Here is a 19,362-nt window from a genome sequence, read left to right on the forward strand (position 1 = left end):
TATTACTTCATTCTGATATTTCACCATTGTTTCTTGGGGGGGTTTCCATCTCATCTATCATGTTTTCCTGGCTCAATTTTGGAGGTCGATGTGCCCTTATCTTACTATCCAATCATTTCCTAGAATTTTAGAGCAAAATATTTTCCCAAAACAACTTGTTTTTCTCCTTTCACACTGTTTTGAAATCCATTCCCAGCAAAGCCTGATTTTTTAAAACAAAGGTTCACAAGTTTACAATTTAAAATAACGTTCTTATGTATAGGCCCTATGATTTTGTTAAAGCCCACATTATTTTCTATAAGCTTTTACATTCAGTAGCTGTTGCTAAATAGCTGAATTCTTCTGAATTTTACAAAGATCTCTTTAGCAAGATTTATTGAAAGAGGACAGAGCTGCAAGAATTCCCATCATTCAACAATTTCCCATTTTGAAACATATAGATATGGTTTTCTTTGACACCTGCATACTATCTAAATGGAAATAAAAGTCACATTAACAATTTTTCCAATATTACATTGGTGTTATATATCATGTTTTTACATTTGTTCTGGCTGTGAGATGCTCCTTTGTGTTCAGGTCTGGCCTCAGAAGGATAATGTAGCACTTGGGGATGAAGATGCAGCCTAGCAGACCAGCACTGGAGGCCAGGATGGAGAAGACCTGAACAGCAACCATGTATTTCCCTTTGATGCTCAGGTAGGTGGGCACAAAAGTCACCCAGACACTGCAGAAGACTAGCATGCTGAAGGTGATCAGCTTGGCTTCGTTGAAGGCCCCAGGCAGATTCCTGGCCAGGAAAGCCACCGTGAAGCAGATGCCAGCCAAGAAGCCCATGTAGCTGAGGGTGATGTAGAACATGACAACAGCCCCTTCGTTGCATTGCAGGATGATCTGTCCATGCTGGGAGTGGAGGTCAGAGTCAGGGAACGGGGGAGAAACTCCCAGCCAGATGGAGCAGATGACAATTTGGACAGCAGAACAAGAAAGGATGATGGAGTTGGCCAAGCTCTTCCCCAACCATCTCTTCACTCGGTTTCCTGGTTTTGTGGCCAGGAAGGCCAGCACCACCATGATGGTTTTGGCCAAGAGAGAAGAAATGGCAACTGAGAAGATGATGCTGAAAACTGTCTGTCGGAGAAGGCAGGTGGCTTTGCTTGGTTGACCAATGAAGAGAGAAGGAGACAAGTAGCAAAGCAGGAGGGAGACCAGGAGGATGTAGGAGAGGTCCCTGTTGTTGGCTTTGACAATGGGAGTTTCTCGGTACTGAATGAAGATGGTTAAAACAAGGTCTGTGATTAAGAACAACAGTAGGGCAAAAGAGACCAGGATGATGCCCAGAAATTCTTCATAAGACAGGAAGGTTATAACTTTGGGGATACATTGGACTCTGTGCTCATTAAGATATTTATCATCCGGACACTTGGTGCATTTTTCAGTATCTGAAAAATAAAAAGTAATATTTCCTTGTTTTTAAACATTACAAGAAATACCATTTTCGAAATGGTAAGCCTTCCCTGGACTCAGCCATGTTTAATAACTACCGTCCACTCTCCCACCTTTCCTTTATGGTTGTTGAGAAGGTGGTGGCGCTCCAACTCCAGCGGTCCTTGGAAGAAGCCGATTATCTAGGTTCTCAGCAGTCTGGATTCATGCCCGGCTACAGCACGGAAACAGCTTTGGTCGTGTTGATGGATGATCTCTGGCGGGCCCGGGACAGGGGCTTGTCCTCTGTCCTGGTGCTTCTTGACCTCTCAGTGGCTTTTGATACCATCGACCATGGTATCCTTCTGCGCCGGCTGGAGGGGTTGGGAGTGGGAGGCCCTGTTCTCCAGTGGTTGTCCTCCTACCTCTCCGGTCGGTCGCAGTCGGTGTTAGTGGGGGGTCAGAGGTCTCTCCCTTGTGGGGTGCCTCAGGGGTCAGTTCTCTCCCTCCTGCTATTTAATATCTACATGAAACTGCTGGGTAAGATCATCCAAGGGCATGGGGTGAGGTATTATCAATATGCCGATGATACCCAGTTATACATCTCCACCCCATGTCCAGTCCACGAAGCAGTGGAAGTGATGTGCCGGTGCTTAGAGGCTGTTGGGGCATGGATAGGTGTCAATAAATTCAAACTCAACCCAGACAAGACGAAGTGGCTGTGGGTCTTGCCTCCCAAGGACAATTCCATCTGTCTGTCCATTACCCTGGGGTGGGAACTACTGACCCCCTCAGAGAGGGTTCGCAACTTGGGCGTCCTCCTCGATCCACAGCTGACATTGGAACATCATCTTTCGACTGTGGCGAGGAGGGCGTTTGCCCAGGTTCGCCTGGTGCACGAGTTGCGGCCCTATTTGGACAGAGAGTCATTGCTCACAGTCGCTCATGCCCTCATCACCTCGAGGTTCGATTACTTCAACGCTCTCTACATGGGGCTACCTTTGAAAGGTGTTCGGAAACTTCAGATCGTGTAGAACGCAGCCGCGAGAGCCATCGTGGGGCTTCCAAGATTCGCCCACGTTTCTTCAACACTCCGTGGCTTGCATTGGCTGCCGATCAGTTTCTGGTCACAATTCAAAGTGTTGGTCATGACCTTTAAAGCCCTACATGGCATTGGACCAGAGTATCTCCAGAACCGCCTGCTACCGCACAAATCCCAGCGACTGATAAGGTCCCAGAGAGTTGGCCTTTTCCGGGTCCCGTCGACTAAACAATGTCGTTTGGCAGGCCCCAGGGGAAGAGCCTTCTCTGTGGCGGCCCCAGCCCTCTGGAACCAACTCCCCCTGGAGATTAGAACTGCCCCCACCTTCCCTGTCTTTCGTAAACTACTCAAGACTCACTTATACCGCCAGGCATGGGGGAGTTGAGACACCTTTCCCCCAGGCTTTTTTTATACTTTGTTTTATGTTTGGTATGAATGTGCTGTTTCGTTTTTAAAATAATGATAGGGTTTTATATGTTTTTTTAATATTAGATTTGTTCCACTGCTATATTGTTTTTATTACTGTTGTGAGCCGCCCCGAGTCTTCAGAGAGGGGCAGCATACAAATCTAATAATAAATTTAAAAAACTAAAAAACCCCACACCTAATTCCACAAACATTTTCCAAGAAGTATTTCTAAGCAATTCCATTCAAAAGAGCTAAGAAGGGTATTTTTTAAAATGTAGCTAGGTATATGAAGTTGAGGGGAGTCATAGGATGTTAATTATTTTCTGTGTAGTGTGTAGAATGTTCATAGGAATCTATATTATTAGAGGTTAATAATGAATCATAACATCTTTTTAGGCAAACATCCTGCCCCATGGCAGCTATATATATGGGACTTGGAGGATTCCTGCAGTATCCTCTAACATCTGGAAGCAATATGGAATTAGGGAGAAACTTCCTAACAGTGAGAACAATTAACCAGTGGAACAGCTGGTTTGGGGTTCTTCAACCTTGGAGGTTTTTAAGAAGAGACTGGACAGTCACTTGTCTGAAATGGTATAGGTCCATGATGACAAACTATGGCACGAGTGGCAGAGGTGGCAGGCAGAGCATTCACTGTGAGCATGCATGCCATTGCCAGATCTCTGATTACCAGTGCACATAACAGTCTTTGAAAGCACTGGAGCATTGGGAATCAACCTGAAAACAGCCTGAAAAATGATCCAGAAAACAGTCAAAAGAAAGATAGTTTTCAGATGATTTTTTCAGACCAAAAATGACCTGAAAACCAGCCAGAAAATGGCCTGAAAAATGGCCAAAATAGGCATATGCAGACTGGACAGCTGGTCTTTGGGTTTCTGATGCTCCGACATGTGTATCTGCATGTTCTGGTTTGGGCACTCAGGGCCAAAAAGGTTCACTATTACTGGTATAGGTTCTCTTGTTTGAGCAGTGGGTGGGACTAGAAGACCTCCAAGGTTCCTTCCAGATCCATTTTGATTGATCGATTGATTGATATGACTGGCAGAATATTTGTGTATCGAGTTCCCCCCATAACTATCTACAACACCACATTATTGACCTTCTCAGTGATCCTCAAGGGGAGGCCAATATACAGTGAATTGCAAGGTCTTTCAGGAGGTGGACCTGAAAGAATTCATTAAGTTTCAAAGATCTCAGATGTTCCTAGAAAGGTAAATTTAGAAGCAATTATCCAAACTAAAAAGTGTAAGAGATATTTCCTCTGCTGTTAGTAAAGCTTGCCCAGTCAGCCACCCCATCCTTCCACCTGTTCCCAGCCCTCCTTCAAAGTCTTTTTGATTTACTTCCTTTTAGATAAAAAATGTGCAGGTTACAACTAAAAATCCAGGTTTGCTTCAATCTCCCTTTTAACTTGTATTTTCATGAAAATGTTCTGGATGGATCCAGTTCCACCAAGCCTCCCATTTTCCTCAGTGTCACCCACCTTCCTGAGTGGAGAAGGTCCCCTCCGGACAAGGAATGCAGTCGTAGCAGCAAACTGGCTCTCCTTCTCGAGCCCTCTTGACAAATCCAGGATGACAACTTTCCACACATTTAGACTCAGGGAAAGACTAAGCAGAAAAAAGAGAATGTGTTAGGAAATACGTTAGGACTCTCCATCCATGTAAAATGTAGGTAAAAATGGCAGGAGACAATTAGCCTCTGGTCTTCACTGAGGTTAATATGAAATCTCTGACTACTTCTGAACAGATACAGGAGGTATAACAACTGGCAGATTCTTCATTTAATTCCTCCCTTTTGTTTTTGGAATTTAACATTACCATAAAGTACCTTTATATTTAATAAAGTCTGGAGGGATGGAATTGGAGAAAAAAGATTTAAGTATGATGACATATTCATATTAAAACTGAGAATAAAGTTCACTGTAAAAGGTTTAGGAAACTTTTATTTCATTCAGTTTTTTTAATGTAGAATAAATGTGATGAAGAAAGAAACCTCTGACCAGTAAGATCTTAAAAGATTTCCATAAAACATGGCAAAGCTGCTCCACTTAGTTCCTATATATTGAAGAACATCTATTAGATGACACCAACTGGCATGGAAGGCCAACCACCCTGCAGACTCTAGGCTTTCCCCACTTGAAATGGGACCTCAGGCTTTGGAAAACAGAGAAAAGACAGCAAAATTTCTCCCACCTTATTGAGCAACTTTAGCCGTGAAAGAGCATCTTGGTTGAAAGAAAGTCTCTCTCTTACAAAATACGCCAGTCTCTCTCTCTTGACATCCCCCTTGGGGAGAACCAAGTAGCTGTCAATGAACAGATCTGCTTTTATCTCTCCATTTTGGTCCAAGTACAGTTTTTCTTGTGAAATATTCCAATATTCATTCTTCTCCAGAAAGGGATGAAACTAGAATGGAAACATCCAGGAATTTGAAATACAGAAAACATTGTTTCTTATCCCACATTCAGTCTTTGTTCTATAATTGTCTAATCTCCAAATATGGTTAAATAAAACTGCCCTTATGTTCAAAAGTGAATGAAAAAGTTTGTCACTCATATACAGTGATCCCTCGAGTTTCGCGATCTCGATATTCGCGAAACGCTATATCTCGGTTTTTCAGAAAATATTAATCAAAAAAATACTCCACTCTTCTCTCTCTCTCTTTCTTCCTCTCTCTCACTCTCTTCCTTCCTTTCTCATCTCTTTCTTTCTTTCCTTCTCTCTCTTTCTCTATCTCTCCCCCTCTTGCTCTCCCTCTTTTTCTCACTTTCCCCCTCTCGTGCACCGAGCGGGGGGCAGGCAGGCGGCGGAGAAGCGGCGGGCGGAAAAGCGGCGGACAAGTGGCGGGCGGACAAGCGGCGGGCGGACAAGCGGCGGGCGGACAAGCGGCGGGCGGACAAGCGGCGGGCGGACAAGCGGCGGGCGGACAAGCGGCGGGCGGACAAGCGGCGGGCGGACAAGCGGCGGGCGGACAAGCGGCGGGCAAGTGGCGGGCGGACAAGCGGCGGGCAGGCGGGCGGCGGGCAGGCGGGCGGCGGACAAGCGGCACGTGGACAAGCGGCGGACAAGCAGCGGGCGGACAAGCGGCGGACAAGCGGCGGGCGGACAAGCGGCGGGCGAACAAGCGGCGGACAAGCGGCGGGCGGACAAGCGGCGGGCGCGGCAGCAGCGAGGAGCTGAAGATCGGGGTTTCCCCTTTGCGTGGGCGGCGGGGAAACCCCGATCTTCGGCTCCTCGCTGCTGCGGCGCTGCCGAGCAGATCAGCTGCTGGGCGGCGGAAGGAACCTTCCCTGGGTCTTCCCAGGTGCGGAAGTAAAAACACCATCTGCGCATGCGCGGCCATGGAAAAAAGGGTGCTCATGCGCAGATGGTGTTTTTACTTCCGCACCACTATATTGCGAAAAATCGAGTATCGCGAGGGGTCTTGGAACGTAACCCTCGCGATACTCGAGGGATCACTGTACTGACAAAATATAGAGAAAATATAATTGACACAATTGGTCAATTATAGGGAACATTCTAGAGCAGATGAGAAATAAAATGAATAGATAGTGGGGAAGTGATTCATAAACTCTTTAGAAACCACAGGTAGATTTCCAGAAAGCATGGGTTTATCAAGAAGAAAGGTGTCAGGCTAATCTCCCTGGTCATCCTGATGGAAAACACCTCCAGATGTGCTAATTCTACTTAATGGTAATGTGACATTAACCCAATGTTGCAAATCTGAAAAACCAAATCACCCACCAACTGTTTTCTCAGCCTGAAGAGTTATCCAGGATCCTTTCTGAGTTTCCTTCTCTCCCATTATGCAGCTGCAGGATTCTCCCCTCTGATCTGATCCTTCCCTAGGCAGCCTCTCTTCTGCTCATCCCTAAGGTCATTCTCAGATACAATTTCACTTCTTAAATACCATATTTTTGGAGTATAAGACGCACTTCTTCTCGCCCCAAAAAGAGGGTGCAAATATTGGTGCATCTTATACACTGAACAGAGCCATTTTTGGTAGCATAAGTTGAGATGCCCGTGTGAGTCCCTGCTAGATTTTGCTTGTGTCCATGCAGAATGGGAATCCATCCCGTGTGGGGGAGAGTGCATCTTATACTCCGAAAAATCAACTGTGGTGAGGGGGGCGTTCGCCCAGGTTCGCCTGGTGCACCAGTTGCGGCCCTATCTGGATCGGGACTCACTACTCAGTCACTCATGCCCTCATCACCTCGAGATTCAACTACTGTAATGCTCTCTACATGGGGCTACCTTTGAAAAGTGTTCGGAAACTTCAGATCGTGAAGAATGCAGCTGTGAGAGCAATCATGGGGTTTCCCAGATATGCCCATATTACACCAACACTCCACAGTCTGCATTGGTTTCCGATCAATTTCCGGTCACAATTCAAAGTGTTGGTTATGACGTATAAAGCCCTTCATGGCATCGGACCAGAATATCTCCAGGACCGCCTTCTGCCGCATGAATCCCAGTGACTGATTATGTCCCACAGAGTGGGCCTTCTCTGGGTCCTGTCGACAACAATGTTGTTTGGCGGGTCCCAGGGGAAGAGCCTTCTCTTTGGCGGCCCCGACTCTCTGGAACCAGCTCCCCCCGGAGATTAGAACTGCCCCCACCCTCCTTGCTTTCCGTAAACTCCTTAAAACCCACCTTTGCCGTCAGGCATGGGGGAATTGAGATATCTCCCCCTGGCCTATACAATTTATGTATGGTATGTTTGTATGTATGTCTGATTAATAATGGGGTTTTTAAAATGTTTTTAAATTATTAGATTTGTTATGAATTGTTCTATTGCTGTTGTGAGCTTCCCCGAGTCTATGGAGATGGGTGGCATACAAATCTATTAAATAAATAAATAAATGAATGAATGAATGAATGAATGAATAAATAAATAAACAAATAGTAAGTAAATAAATAAATAAATAAATAAATAAGGTAAGGCAAGGAAGAGATCAAAGGAGCTGCTCGTAGCCTTGAGGAAAGACAAGAAGGAGGAGAGCTGAAGATCAGGAGGAGTCTGGGAGCCCCTTTTCCAACTGACACCATCTCTCGATTGAGGAGGGGAGGATGCAGCCCTCTTCCAATCACTGACACACGTCACACACCAGCCTAAGATCTGCTCACTGTTACTCCAGGGTGTCAGACATGGAAAAATCAACTCGGTTACAGGAGATGAGACTTTAGATGAACGCGAGAGAAAAATATCACAAAAGGATGAGCTCTTTTAGAGCTGAGCCAGGAAAGCAGAGAAGTTCAGTCTCCCTTCGTGGATTCTCTGAATGCAAAGACGGAGCCGCCATCAGTCAGAGAAGCTTTAACTGGGATTGCTGCAGAGAAGAGGGGTTGGGCTAGATGGTCTCAGGGGTCTCCTCCAAATTCATAAAGATCAAATTCCACAATGCTAATCACAAACCTATACAGCATTTTCAAATTAACAGTGTTTAATATAGAAATTCCATGGTCTTTGGAACAGGGGCGGGTTCCTACCGGTCCAGTCCAGTCCAGGCACAACGGTAGCCTCGTACTGGCCTCGTACTAGTCCCCAGGGGCTGCCATTTCCCCCCAAGTTGTTTTGAATGTCTTTTTGATTTGGGGATTTCTTTATTTTTTTTCTAATTCTGTGCATACACAGAAGCCAGGTTTCCAGCACTGCACATGTGTCACCATTTTGTTTTTGGTGGCTTTTAAAAAAATAAATTTAAATGTTTTTCCTTCTGTTTTTCGGCCCATTCATGATGGTCACTGGCCTGGTACTGGTCCCTGGAGGCTGGCATTTTTCCCCAATTTTTTTTCTGAATATTTTTTGATTGGGGGGGGATTTATTTATTTTTTTCTTTTTCTGAGCATGTGCAGAAGGAGGGAAAGAAAGAAAGGGGGAAAGAAAGAGAAAGAAAGAAAGAAAGAAAGGGGAGGGAGTGGAGGGTGGAAAGACTGAGGAGAAAGTTTGAGTGGGTGGCAGTGAGGGAGGGAAAGAAAGAAAGAAAGAAAAAGAAAGAAAGAAAGAGGGAAGAGAAAGAAGGAAGGAAAAGTGGGAGAGAAAGAAAGATGGAGGGAGGGAGGGGGGAAGGAGGCAGGGAGCGAGGGAAGGAGGAAGGAAGAAAGAATTTGAGTGGGTGGGTGGAAGGAATGGAAAGAAAGAAAGAGAAAGGAAGGAAAGAAAGAAAGAAAGAGGGAGGGAGTGGACAGCGGAAGGACTGCGGAGGAAGTTTTGGTGGGTGGCAGTGAGGAAGGGAAAGAAAGAAAGGGAGGAGAGAAAGAGAAAGGAACGGAGGGAGAGAAAGAGAGGGAGGGAAAGAGGGGGAAGGAGGCAGGGAGGGGGGAAGGAGGAAGGAAGGAAGGAGAAGTTGGGTGGGTGGAAGGAATGAAGAGAAAGAAAGAAAGAGAAAGGAAGGAAAGAAAGAAAGAAGGGAGGGAGGGAGGAAACAAGGAAGGAAAGGGTGGGATGGAAGATTGAGTGGGAGGGAGGAAAAAAATAAAGAAATAGAGAGGAGGGAGGGAGGAAGAACTGAGGAGGGTTGGGTGGTTGGGTTGGTGGGAGCATGGGAGGGAAAGAAAGAAAGAGAGGGAGAGAGAGAGAGGAGGAAGGAAGGACTGAGGAGGAAATTTGGGTGGGTGGGTGGGTGGGAAAGAAGGAGGGAAGGAAAGAAATAGGGGGGAGAGAAAGATAAAGAAATAAAAACAAAGAAAGAAAGAAAGAAAGGGGAGGGAGGGAGGAAGCAAGGAAGGAAAGAGTGAGAAGGAAGATTGAGTGGGAGGGAGGGAAAAAAGAAAGAAATAGAGAGGAGGGTGGGAGGAAGATCTGAGGAGGTTTGGGTGGTTGGGTTGGTGGGAAAGAAGGAGGGAAGGAAAGAAATAGGGGGAGAGAAAGATAAGGAAAGAGAAAGAAAGAAAGAAAGAAAGAAAGGGGAGGGATGGGGAGGGAGGGAGTGGAGGGCGGAAGGACTAAGGAGGACGTTTGTGTGGGTGGCAGTGAGGGAGGGAAAAAAGAAAGATGGGGAAGAGAAAGAGAAAGGAAGGAAGGAACGGAGGGAGAGAAAGAGAGAGGAAGGGAGGGAGGGGGAAGGAGGCAGGGATGGAGGGAAGGAGGAAGGAAGGAACGAGAAGTTGAGTGGGAGGGTGGAAGGAATGGATAGAAAAAGAGAGCGGGAGAGAGAGAAAGAAAGAAAGAAAGGGGAGGGAGGGGGAGGGAGTGAGTGGAAGGAGGAAGGACTGAGGAGGAGGTTTGGGTGGGAGGGAGGGAGAGAAAGAGAAAAAAGAAAGAAAGGAGGGAGAGAGAAAGAAAGAAAAAAGAAAAGGAATGAATGAAAGAGTAAAGTGAGGGAGGGTTGGACGAAAGAAGGAAGTAAGAAAGGAGGAAAGAATTTGGATGGGAGGGAGGGAAAATAAGAAAGGGAAAGAGGAAGAGAAAGAAAGGAGGGAGGGATGAAGGAAGGAAGGAAGGAAGAGGAAAGTTGGGTGGGTAATCAGGAGTGAGGGAAAGAAAGAAAGAAAAGAGGAAGGAAGGAAGAATGGAAGGAAGGAAAGAAGGAAGGAAGGATGGAGGAAGTTGGATGGGTGGGTGGGCGGGAGGAGGAGTAAGAAAGAGGGAAAGAGAAAGAGAAAAAGGAAGGAAGGAATGAGGGAATGAGGGAAGCAAGAGGGAGGAAGGGAGGAAGGATGGATGGATGGAGGAAGTTGGGTGAGTGGGAGGGAGGGAGAGTAAAAAAGAGGAAAAGAGAGAGAAAGGAAGGAGGGAATGAAGAAGGGAGGAAGGAAGAAAGGAGTGAAGACGGAGGTTGCTTGGGTGGATAGGTGGGAGGTAGGGAGGAAGAAAGAAAGGAAGGAAACAAGGAAGAAATAGATGAGAAAGAAAGAAAAAGAAAGAGCAAAAGAGAAAAATCCTATTATTTTTAATTGTTCCGTGACATGACCACCAAGCATCACCTGCTGAATCACATGACCGTGAAGCCAACTCCCCACCTGGTCACATGGCTACTAAGCCCCTCCCACCCAATCACATGACCATCAAGCCACAGCCACAAAATAAGCCACACCCACAGAGTGGTAGTAAAATACTTGGGAAACACACAAACACACACACACTACTTTGGAACCATTATTCCCTGAGTAATTCAATGGGGCAGATCTGTTGAGGTGGTTCCCCTCCTTCTCCTCGGGATTCCTCCTCCAAAGGATCTGAGATTCATGGATCCATATCGGGACCCCCTACCTGCCACGGCTGCAGCCTTGGAGACCCCAACCTCTTTTCTCCCTCCATCCTTCTCCTCCTCGATCTGGGGGAATAGGCGGCATTCAAGACATGGGCCAGAGTCTTTATGAAGGTGTAAATTTCATATTGATTTCTGAACCCTCTTCTGTTCCTTTTCTCCTGGGTCTCCAGTGGGGCTTTCTGGGTGCATCTTCTGCGGCCTTTGACAGAAAAGACGTTCTTTGAAAGAGAACAGAGAAAATTGTGATCTTGAAAGTTTTCTTCCACAAAGAAACGAGGTTCAAAGGCTTCATCTCGTGGCCTTTCTTTGCCCAGATAACCAAACTTCAAAATACTGTGGATGTATTTGAGAAGTCTGTGCTTGTCTATTGCATGCCATGCAAAAGTTGTGAGGATCCAGATTTTCTCTTCAATGAGTCCCGGCAAGTGCAGAAATGTTTCATGGAAAGGAAGAATTCTGCCCCAAAGGGGATCAAATTCCATGAAGTGAACAAAGACATTGACTTGTCTCCACTTAGAGAGGGCATCCCTGAGGGAGGCTGTATACCCTGTTGTTGAGAATCGTTGTGATAGAACCACACAAATTCCATTTCTGACAAGCACAGGAGGGAAAGTCCTCATGAAATTCTCTCCCTTCTCTGTGTCTAAAGCAAAGAGGCCAATCAGGGTCCATCTGAAATGGAGGAGCAGTTGGACAATGGCTGGGTAGTGGAACCCTTCTTTGATGTCTGTCTGGTGGAAAAAGGGGAATTTGCTTCTATCACTCAGAGCGTCTGAAGCACTTAAATATTTGATCTGAAAAAGCAATGAAAATGCTGTGTCATATTTGGGGTCAGATCAAATCCAAAATATTGCATTTTAATAAATCCAACCTGCTCCTCATAAATGTATTAGAACAATTTGTAGTTAGACATTGTTTACATTATTAAAAACAGAATATTAGCAAGATTGTGTAATAAAAATGAAAAAGAATAAATTTTAAAAACTATAAACATTGTGAATAATATTACTGTACCACCTCTACAATTTACCACAATTAGATTAACATATTGAAATGCTGACTGAAGTATTATATTCCAATAAGGGGCCTATTATTATTTTTGAGGATTGGTGCATCTTTTTCTGTTTCTGTATCTGCTTGAGCTGGGGGTCAGACTAGATGGCCACTGAAGTCCCTTCCCTCTCTATCATTCTGTAAGTCTCCTGAATGAGAAGGGGGGTCAGATTAGATGGCCGCTGAGGTTCCTTCCCTCTCTATCATTCTGTAAGTCTCCTGAATGAGAAGGGGATCAGACTAGATGGCCCCAGAGGTCCCTTCCCTCTCTATCATTCTGTAAGTCTCCTGAATGAGAAGGGGATCAGACTAGATGGCCCCAGAGGTCCCTTCCCTCTCTATCATTCTGTAAGTCTCCTGAATGAGAAGGAGGGTCAGACTAGATGGCCCCAGAGGTCCCTTTCCTCTCTATCATTCTGTAAGTCTCCTGAATGAGAAGGGGGGTCAGACTAGATGGCCCCAGAGGTCCCTTCCCTCTCTATCATTCTGTAAGTCTCCTGAATGAGAAGGGGGGTCAGACTAGATGGCCCCAGAGGTCCCTTCCCTCTCTATCATTCTGTAAGTCTCCTGAATGAGAAGTGGGGTCAGCCTAGATGGCCACTGAGGTACCTTCCCTTTCTATCATTCTGTAAGTCTCCTGAATGAGAAGGGGGTCAGACTAGATGGCCACTGAGGTCCCTTCCATCTCTATCATTCAACTGGTGTGTGTGTGTGTATGAAAGAGCAAACTGTCCCATTCTTTCCTTCCCAAAGTAGCGTTTTGTAAGAACCGTTCTGATTGGATGGTGGCGAAGTGTCCCATGTGGCCAAAAGGCTGTGGCTTTGTGTGACGAAAGGGCTGGGGCCAAGAGCTAGGGGCCTTTGGGCGAGGGAGAGAAGGCAGCGGCCGATCAGCTGCGGCGGAAGAAAGAACTTCGTCCAACTGGCGGAGGCAAAAACTCCCATCCCCCTCTCTGAAGCCCCAAACATCAGATGGATGTAAGAACATGGGGGAAACCAAAAGTATCCAAGTCTTGTTCACAGAGTATACAATCCAATGTGTAAGTATGATAATATCATTTTGTTCGTGTAAATTAGTGAGTTCCAATAGGTATTTAGCATGCTCAACATGTGTACCTATAACAGAACTTAAAACAGAATAAAAGAATTGGAAGGGACCTTGGAGGTCTTCTAGTCTAACCTCCTCCTCAATCAGGGGACCGTATACTCTTCCAGACAAGTAGCTGTGTGGTCTCTTTTTTAAAACCTCCAGTGTTGGACTACACACAACTTCTGGGGACAAGTTATTCCATTGATTAATTGCTCTAAGTGTCAGGAAAGTTCTCCTTAGTTCTAGGTTGTTTCTCTCCATGATTAGTTTCAATCCATTGTTTGTTGTCCTGTTTTCCAGTTTTTGGAAAATGGGTTAACCCATCCCCCCTATTCTTTGGGGCAGCCCCTGAAATATTGCACACTGTTATTAGGTCACAGTGAGAAAAGGAAAAATAATGACACAGGAGCCAGGTGAACAGGAACAGATGTTTACTATCTCGTTAATCAAGGAGAGGCCAACTGAGGTAGAGAATCACCCCTGAAGAAGGCAATTGACATCTTCACACCTCCATTTTTATACCAAATCGACAATTCATACGTGACTCCCAGTATACCGAACACGCTCATAAGTCATGACGTGAACAATGACATATGTTCTTAATGTATTTTTTCCCCTTACTTAGGGGCTAGCCCCAGTTTCCTATCCTGTTTTTCACACAATGTGCTAAAAATACAATATATGATCATAATACTGCTTCACATGCATGGTTATATAATGGTAGAGAGGGAAGGTCATTTGAGTCTAAAAGACAACTTGATATCACAATATGGCTTCACTTTGGTTCCCTTCTTTACACAAAATAAACCATCTTTACATTTTCCTCTCAGTCACTCAAAGTCCTTTTCATTCAACTAGACATATTCAATTCCTACAACTGTTCTTCATATGTTTTAATCTCCAGACCATTAATCATCTTAGTCTCTGCATTTTTAAAATAATATTTTGATGAAAATTGGACGCAGTATTTTAAGTGTGGTCTTGCCAAGACATTATAAAGCGATACTAATGCTTCATATGATTTTATCCATCTGTTGATGCAAATGTTTTTGGCTTTTTTGGCTGGTGCCAAACATTGTTGGTCCATTTTTAAGTGATTGTCCACTAAGACTCCAAGATCCCTCTCCCTGTTACTACAATTGAGTCAGATTTCACTTAATCTGTAAGTGAACATTTGGTTTCTCCAGCCTAAGTGTAAAACTTTACATTTCTCTACATTGAATTTCATCTTGTTAGGGTTCAAGTCTATCTAGATCCTTCTGGATCTTCACCTTATCTTCTGGGGTGCTGGCTATTCCTGCCACTTTAGTGTTGTCTTCAGATTTGATGATTTCCCCATTTCTCCCCTCATCCAAATCATTCATGAAGATGCTAAGAGTCCTGGGCCTAAAATGGAACCTGGGGGTCCCCCACTGCTGGTTTCTCTCCAGGCAGACATACTTCCATTGAGGACCACCGGCTGACTCCATCTGGGCATCAGGCGGCCTATCTCACATAGTTTTAGCTTACCGAGAAATAGGTTGTGGTTTACCTTGTCAAAGCCTTTCTGAAATCCAGAAAGTACACTGCCTTTCACTGGTCCACTAGTTTAGTAAATGAAATAACATTTATTTATGATCTGTTTTTTATCCTACATTAGTCCTAGTAAGTCATTCATATCTATACTGAATAACAAGGGTTCAAATATGTATCTTTCCTTTCCCTGCTTGGTAAGCATAGGTCCTTCTTCTCGTGGCCCCATTGAGCTTAAACCTCCCTCTCCAACAAGGGCTTGGATCAGGGCCAACAGGCTGAGCTCCATTTGGAGGGCAATCCAGTTTCTCTATCCTATTTCTCTGTTCATTGAGTCAAATGTTGCACTAACATCTAGAAAGCCTGCAAACCTTGTTTTTCCTCACTGATATAGATTAGATATTTCACGACCAATTTGAGCCAATATATGATCATTAACATGCATTGTTTCTTATAAAGTCTACATAGCTTTTAATTCTACTTAAACCTTCTGGTTCTTCTGCAAGGAATGCATTTTTCTCAAGTTTAACTAAGAGGATCATGGCATAAATTTTAGCCACAATATCTGCTAGTCCATTTGGTCTATAATTGCTAGAGTCCTTTTTATTCCATATTCTAGTTACATAAAAATAGGCCAGGTCTTGTCTTCTAAAATGAAGATGCCAATAGGGGCCCCAACAACTAGAGATATTTTTGGATCAATTAACTAGTTGGTAGAATGTCTTCTCCAGGGAAGGTATTGCTTGCATTTCAGGCCTTTTATGATTAATCAACATGAACATAATGGGGTAGAACATTGACATTTTTGCTAATATGGAGGAAATCAGTTCCTGAATTCCATGCAGAAAACATGATTGCATCTATTGCTCATCTACCATCACCCACCACTTACTTTTACCAGACGGAGAAGAACACACACAAACCTGTTGGACTTTGTAGATGCCTCCTAATGTTGACATCTGGATGGAGATTTCGATACTAGCTGTATCAAGAAGAGCCAGAAGGTTGTCCTTCCTTCCACAGCCGTAGTTGGGGACATTGGCTTCTCCAGTGGAGAGAATGTCCAGCAAGACATCTGAAGTGCGGAAAGTGTTCACATAGTTGTCATGGATATTGCAGCCAAGTGTGAAGTTGTGCATGAACTGGGAATTCTTGTTCATCAGTTGAATGTTGAAAATTAATATTAAGGTATAAGTAATACTATAAATATCCCTATTGTAAGACAAAATGTTATTATAATCAACAGGAACAACAAATACTTCTTCTAATATATACTACTCAAAAAAGAAATAAAGGCAACACTCAAAGAACCCATCCTAGATCTGAATGAATGAAATATCCTCATTGAACACTTTGTTCTGTACAAAGTTGAATGTGCTGACAACAGCAGGTGAAAAGCAACACAATCAGTGTTGATTCCTAAGTGGACAGTTTGACTTGGAGTTATATTCTGTTGTTTAAGTGTTCCCTTTATTTATTTATTTTGAGCAATGTATAATCTTCCACATGCCTAGTGAACCAAAAGCAATGATCAGTTACACAAATATGGAAATCGACTGAGGTGCAGCAACTACAACTGATTCCCCAATTACTTTAAATAAAATTCATGATTCAAATGATAAATTAAAGATTGAACAGAGAGAAGAAAATAATCTGCAGCCCTTTCAGCTTTTTCTCAGACCCCTTTTTGAGTCTCTTTCACCAAATCAGACAAAAACGAGAAGCCGTGGAAATCAAAATCGTTCAGGAAATTAGACATATTCACAATATAGGAATAAATGAGGAAAAAACATAAAATAAGGAGAGTGTTAGAATGGAGGGAGTGAAACTCCATCACCCTGAATGACTTACGGATGAGGAAGAGAAGGAGCCACGTTGAAAAGCAACTTTGTAGGCAACGTTTTACCTCCAGAGAGGACTATACCAATGAGATGGTCTCCTGGGCTATAAAAGTTCGGTGGTTGTTTTCCATCCCGGTGCTCTAAACTCATCAGGCATTTCCTTCTCAGCTTCCCAGAGACTGGATAGGACACAAGCAACACCACAACCAGAAGCAGGGTGTCCATCATCCATGGGGTGACTCAATCAATCTCCTCCCTGTTCCTACAGAAGTATTCAAAGGACTCTCAGAAGGTGGAATATGATGCAGTTGCTTCCCTGATTGAAACACAGCTTCACCTGGAAAAGAGAGAGACGTACATGCAAGAGACTCTGCCTGTCTCCAAACTCCCTATTTCTCTGCCCAAAGTCTCCCCTGGAGGATTCAGCCCAAGAGCAGAGCTGAAACGTTGATCGTAATAATTCTCCCTCTCAGGAGAGATCCCTGGATGATTCAACTTTGGGGGATTTTCTGGAGAGAAATGAAAAGGAAATAATCCCCATATGGCACATAATGGCAGGGGCAGAGATGGAATTAAATCGGTCATCTAGAATTGAGAGTTTTGGGAGCTCCATGCTTGAAACTGACCCTGGAGGGAATACACGGCAACTGTGGTTGAAGAAACAAATAAATCTGAGATTTGTGGGCATGAAGAGAAAATCCCAGGGGTCAGTTAATGCCAGAGCATCTCACAGATCTGAAATAGCTGCCTGCTGAGTTAAAGGTAACATATATTTAACTTTATTTTGAAAGTTAAAGCTCAAATGATCCACACAAAAGGGCTGATGCAACTTTAGTGAAAACTTAGTTGGCAGAACTTTGCAGAGTTAAAAACAACTTTATCTCTCTCTCTCTCTCTCTCTCACTCACACACACACACACACACACACACACACACACACACACAGACAAAAGAACCCGGAGAAAAGTTAGAAAAAAAACCTGGCTAGCTTAGCAACCTGAAGATGAATTCCACAGTCAGCACTCAGGGACCTTCCATGCTTTAGCTGTCCCTCTCACTGCCTGTAGGGGGCACTCTGGGATCAGGCCTTAAATTATAACCGGCCTCCTTAGGCAGTGAGTTGGACAACTAAAGCTGGCAAAGACCCATCTTTTTTTTTAGGCCCATTCTCACAAGGCCTTTTGAATATGTTTGTTTGAAGATAAATAAATAAATAAATATTGGATTGTGCAGATGTGGTCACATGTAAAACTACATCACCCAGAGTGCAATTTCACTACATTCCCCCTAATGAAAATGTCTTTAAGAAACATGTCTCAATACAATCTGACTATTTCTGCCTGTGGTGACTTTTTGGGGTCCGAAAATGCCCACAGATTGGGGGGGAGGGAGGCCTTTCCCCCCTCCTGCCTCCATCCCTCCCCCTCCCTCTGGGAAGCATCTTGAAGGGCTTTGGGCCTTTTGTGGCCCCTGTGAGAAAAAGGAACAAATATTCTATGCTGGTCATAGTTTGACATAATATGAGTTTTTTATTGATTAGCTCTTGGAGCATATCAAAAAGCAAAGTTGCAGAAACAAATTATTATTAAAATTTGATAAAATAATTTAAAATTGAATTTAATATAATACAATTTAAAATGAAATTGAAATAACATACGGTTTAAAAAGAAGTTGGAATAAAATACATTCTAAACTTAAATTGAACATAATATAATAATTTAAGATATAGATAAGATAAGATAAAATTATAATTTGATGTTTACATAAATAAATAGAGAACTGGTGTGCAGTGAGAGCCCACCAAAGTTCCTTGTAGACCCTGGAAAGTGACATTGTTTGTCCTCTGCGTTCAGGGTGTTGCGTCACCAGAACCACCAGCTGAAGATGAGGAGGAGGCCTCCATCACTGTGGAATCCCCATACAGCAATCCATCAGTTCCAACATCACCATAATTGATGAAAGACAATGTCAGACCTTCAGCCCTGGTCAACAATGTGATGGTTGCCGCAATTTGTCATTGGGCAAAAGAAGCACAGATTCAATATTTTAATAATGATGAAATAGTAAGCACGAAACAAAACAATGGACAAAACCGAGCAACCAAATGAAGATTAAAGGCTCCTAGTTTTCTCTCCTGTTAGCTTCCATAGTCCAAGCACCCCTTCCCAAAACTCCAAAGCAAGAAATGCAAAACCTCAAAAACCATTAAGAATTAAATAACAACAAAAACAATAACAGGATGTATTTTAAAAAGAAAAATAAAGAAAAACTGACAACCAAATTAGCTCAGATCTTTACCAACCATCACATTGTTGTGCAAGGTAAAAGGTCTGACAATCTCAATTCTTCCCCCCTCCCATTTGAAAGGATGCACAGACTTCCTTTGTGTCCCCCCCCCCAAATTAATCCCTTCCCTGGACTTGGTCCGACCCAGCACTCCCAGGGTGGGGATCCTTCTCCCCGGCAGCTGCCTGCTGAACAGCCAGTGGATTTTCACATTTTGCTTCTGAACATGCACAGGAAGCGAAATCTTGCAAGGTGATGCGCATAGAGATTTTGGCAATTTTTTTGCTTCTGTGCATGCAGCCCCATGCTCATGTGATTAATATTTGGATGCTTGACAACTGGTTCATATTTATGATAGTTGCAGCGTCCCTTACTGCACATGTCAAAAAGAGGGGCATGAAAATTTACGGACCCCTCGCATCCTGAACATAAACTGTTTCAACTCCTACCCTCAAAACGTCGCTATAGAGCC

The 19,362-nt window shown here is 44.0% G+C and overlaps 1 protein-coding gene across 1 annotated transcript in view; it reads right to left on the reverse strand.

Moving 5' to 3' along the window:
• Positions 1 to 528: 528 nt before the first annotated feature.
• LOC139155144 (vomeronasal type-2 receptor 26-like) overlaps positions 529 to 19,362 on the reverse strand; it is a 47,392-nt gene continuing 28,558 nt past the window's right edge. The window contains exons 3-5 of the mRNA XM_070730226.1: positions 15,687 to 15,914; positions 4,377 to 4,503; positions 529 to 1,439 (exon numbers count right to left, since the gene is read on the reverse strand). Coding sequence (XP_070586327.1) covers positions 529 to 1,439; positions 4,377 to 4,503; positions 15,687 to 15,914 — 1,266 coding nt within the window. The remainder of the gene's footprint in view (positions 1,440 to 4,376; positions 4,504 to 15,686; positions 15,915 to 19,362) is intronic.

This window comes from Erythrolamprus reginae, assembly GCF_031021105.1.
Source record: "Erythrolamprus reginae isolate rEryReg1 chromosome 13 unlocalized genomic scaffold, rEryReg1.hap1 SUPER_13_unloc_12, whole genome shotgun sequence".
NCBI lineage: Eukaryota > Metazoa > Chordata > Lepidosauria > Squamata > Dipsadidae > Erythrolamprus > Erythrolamprus reginae.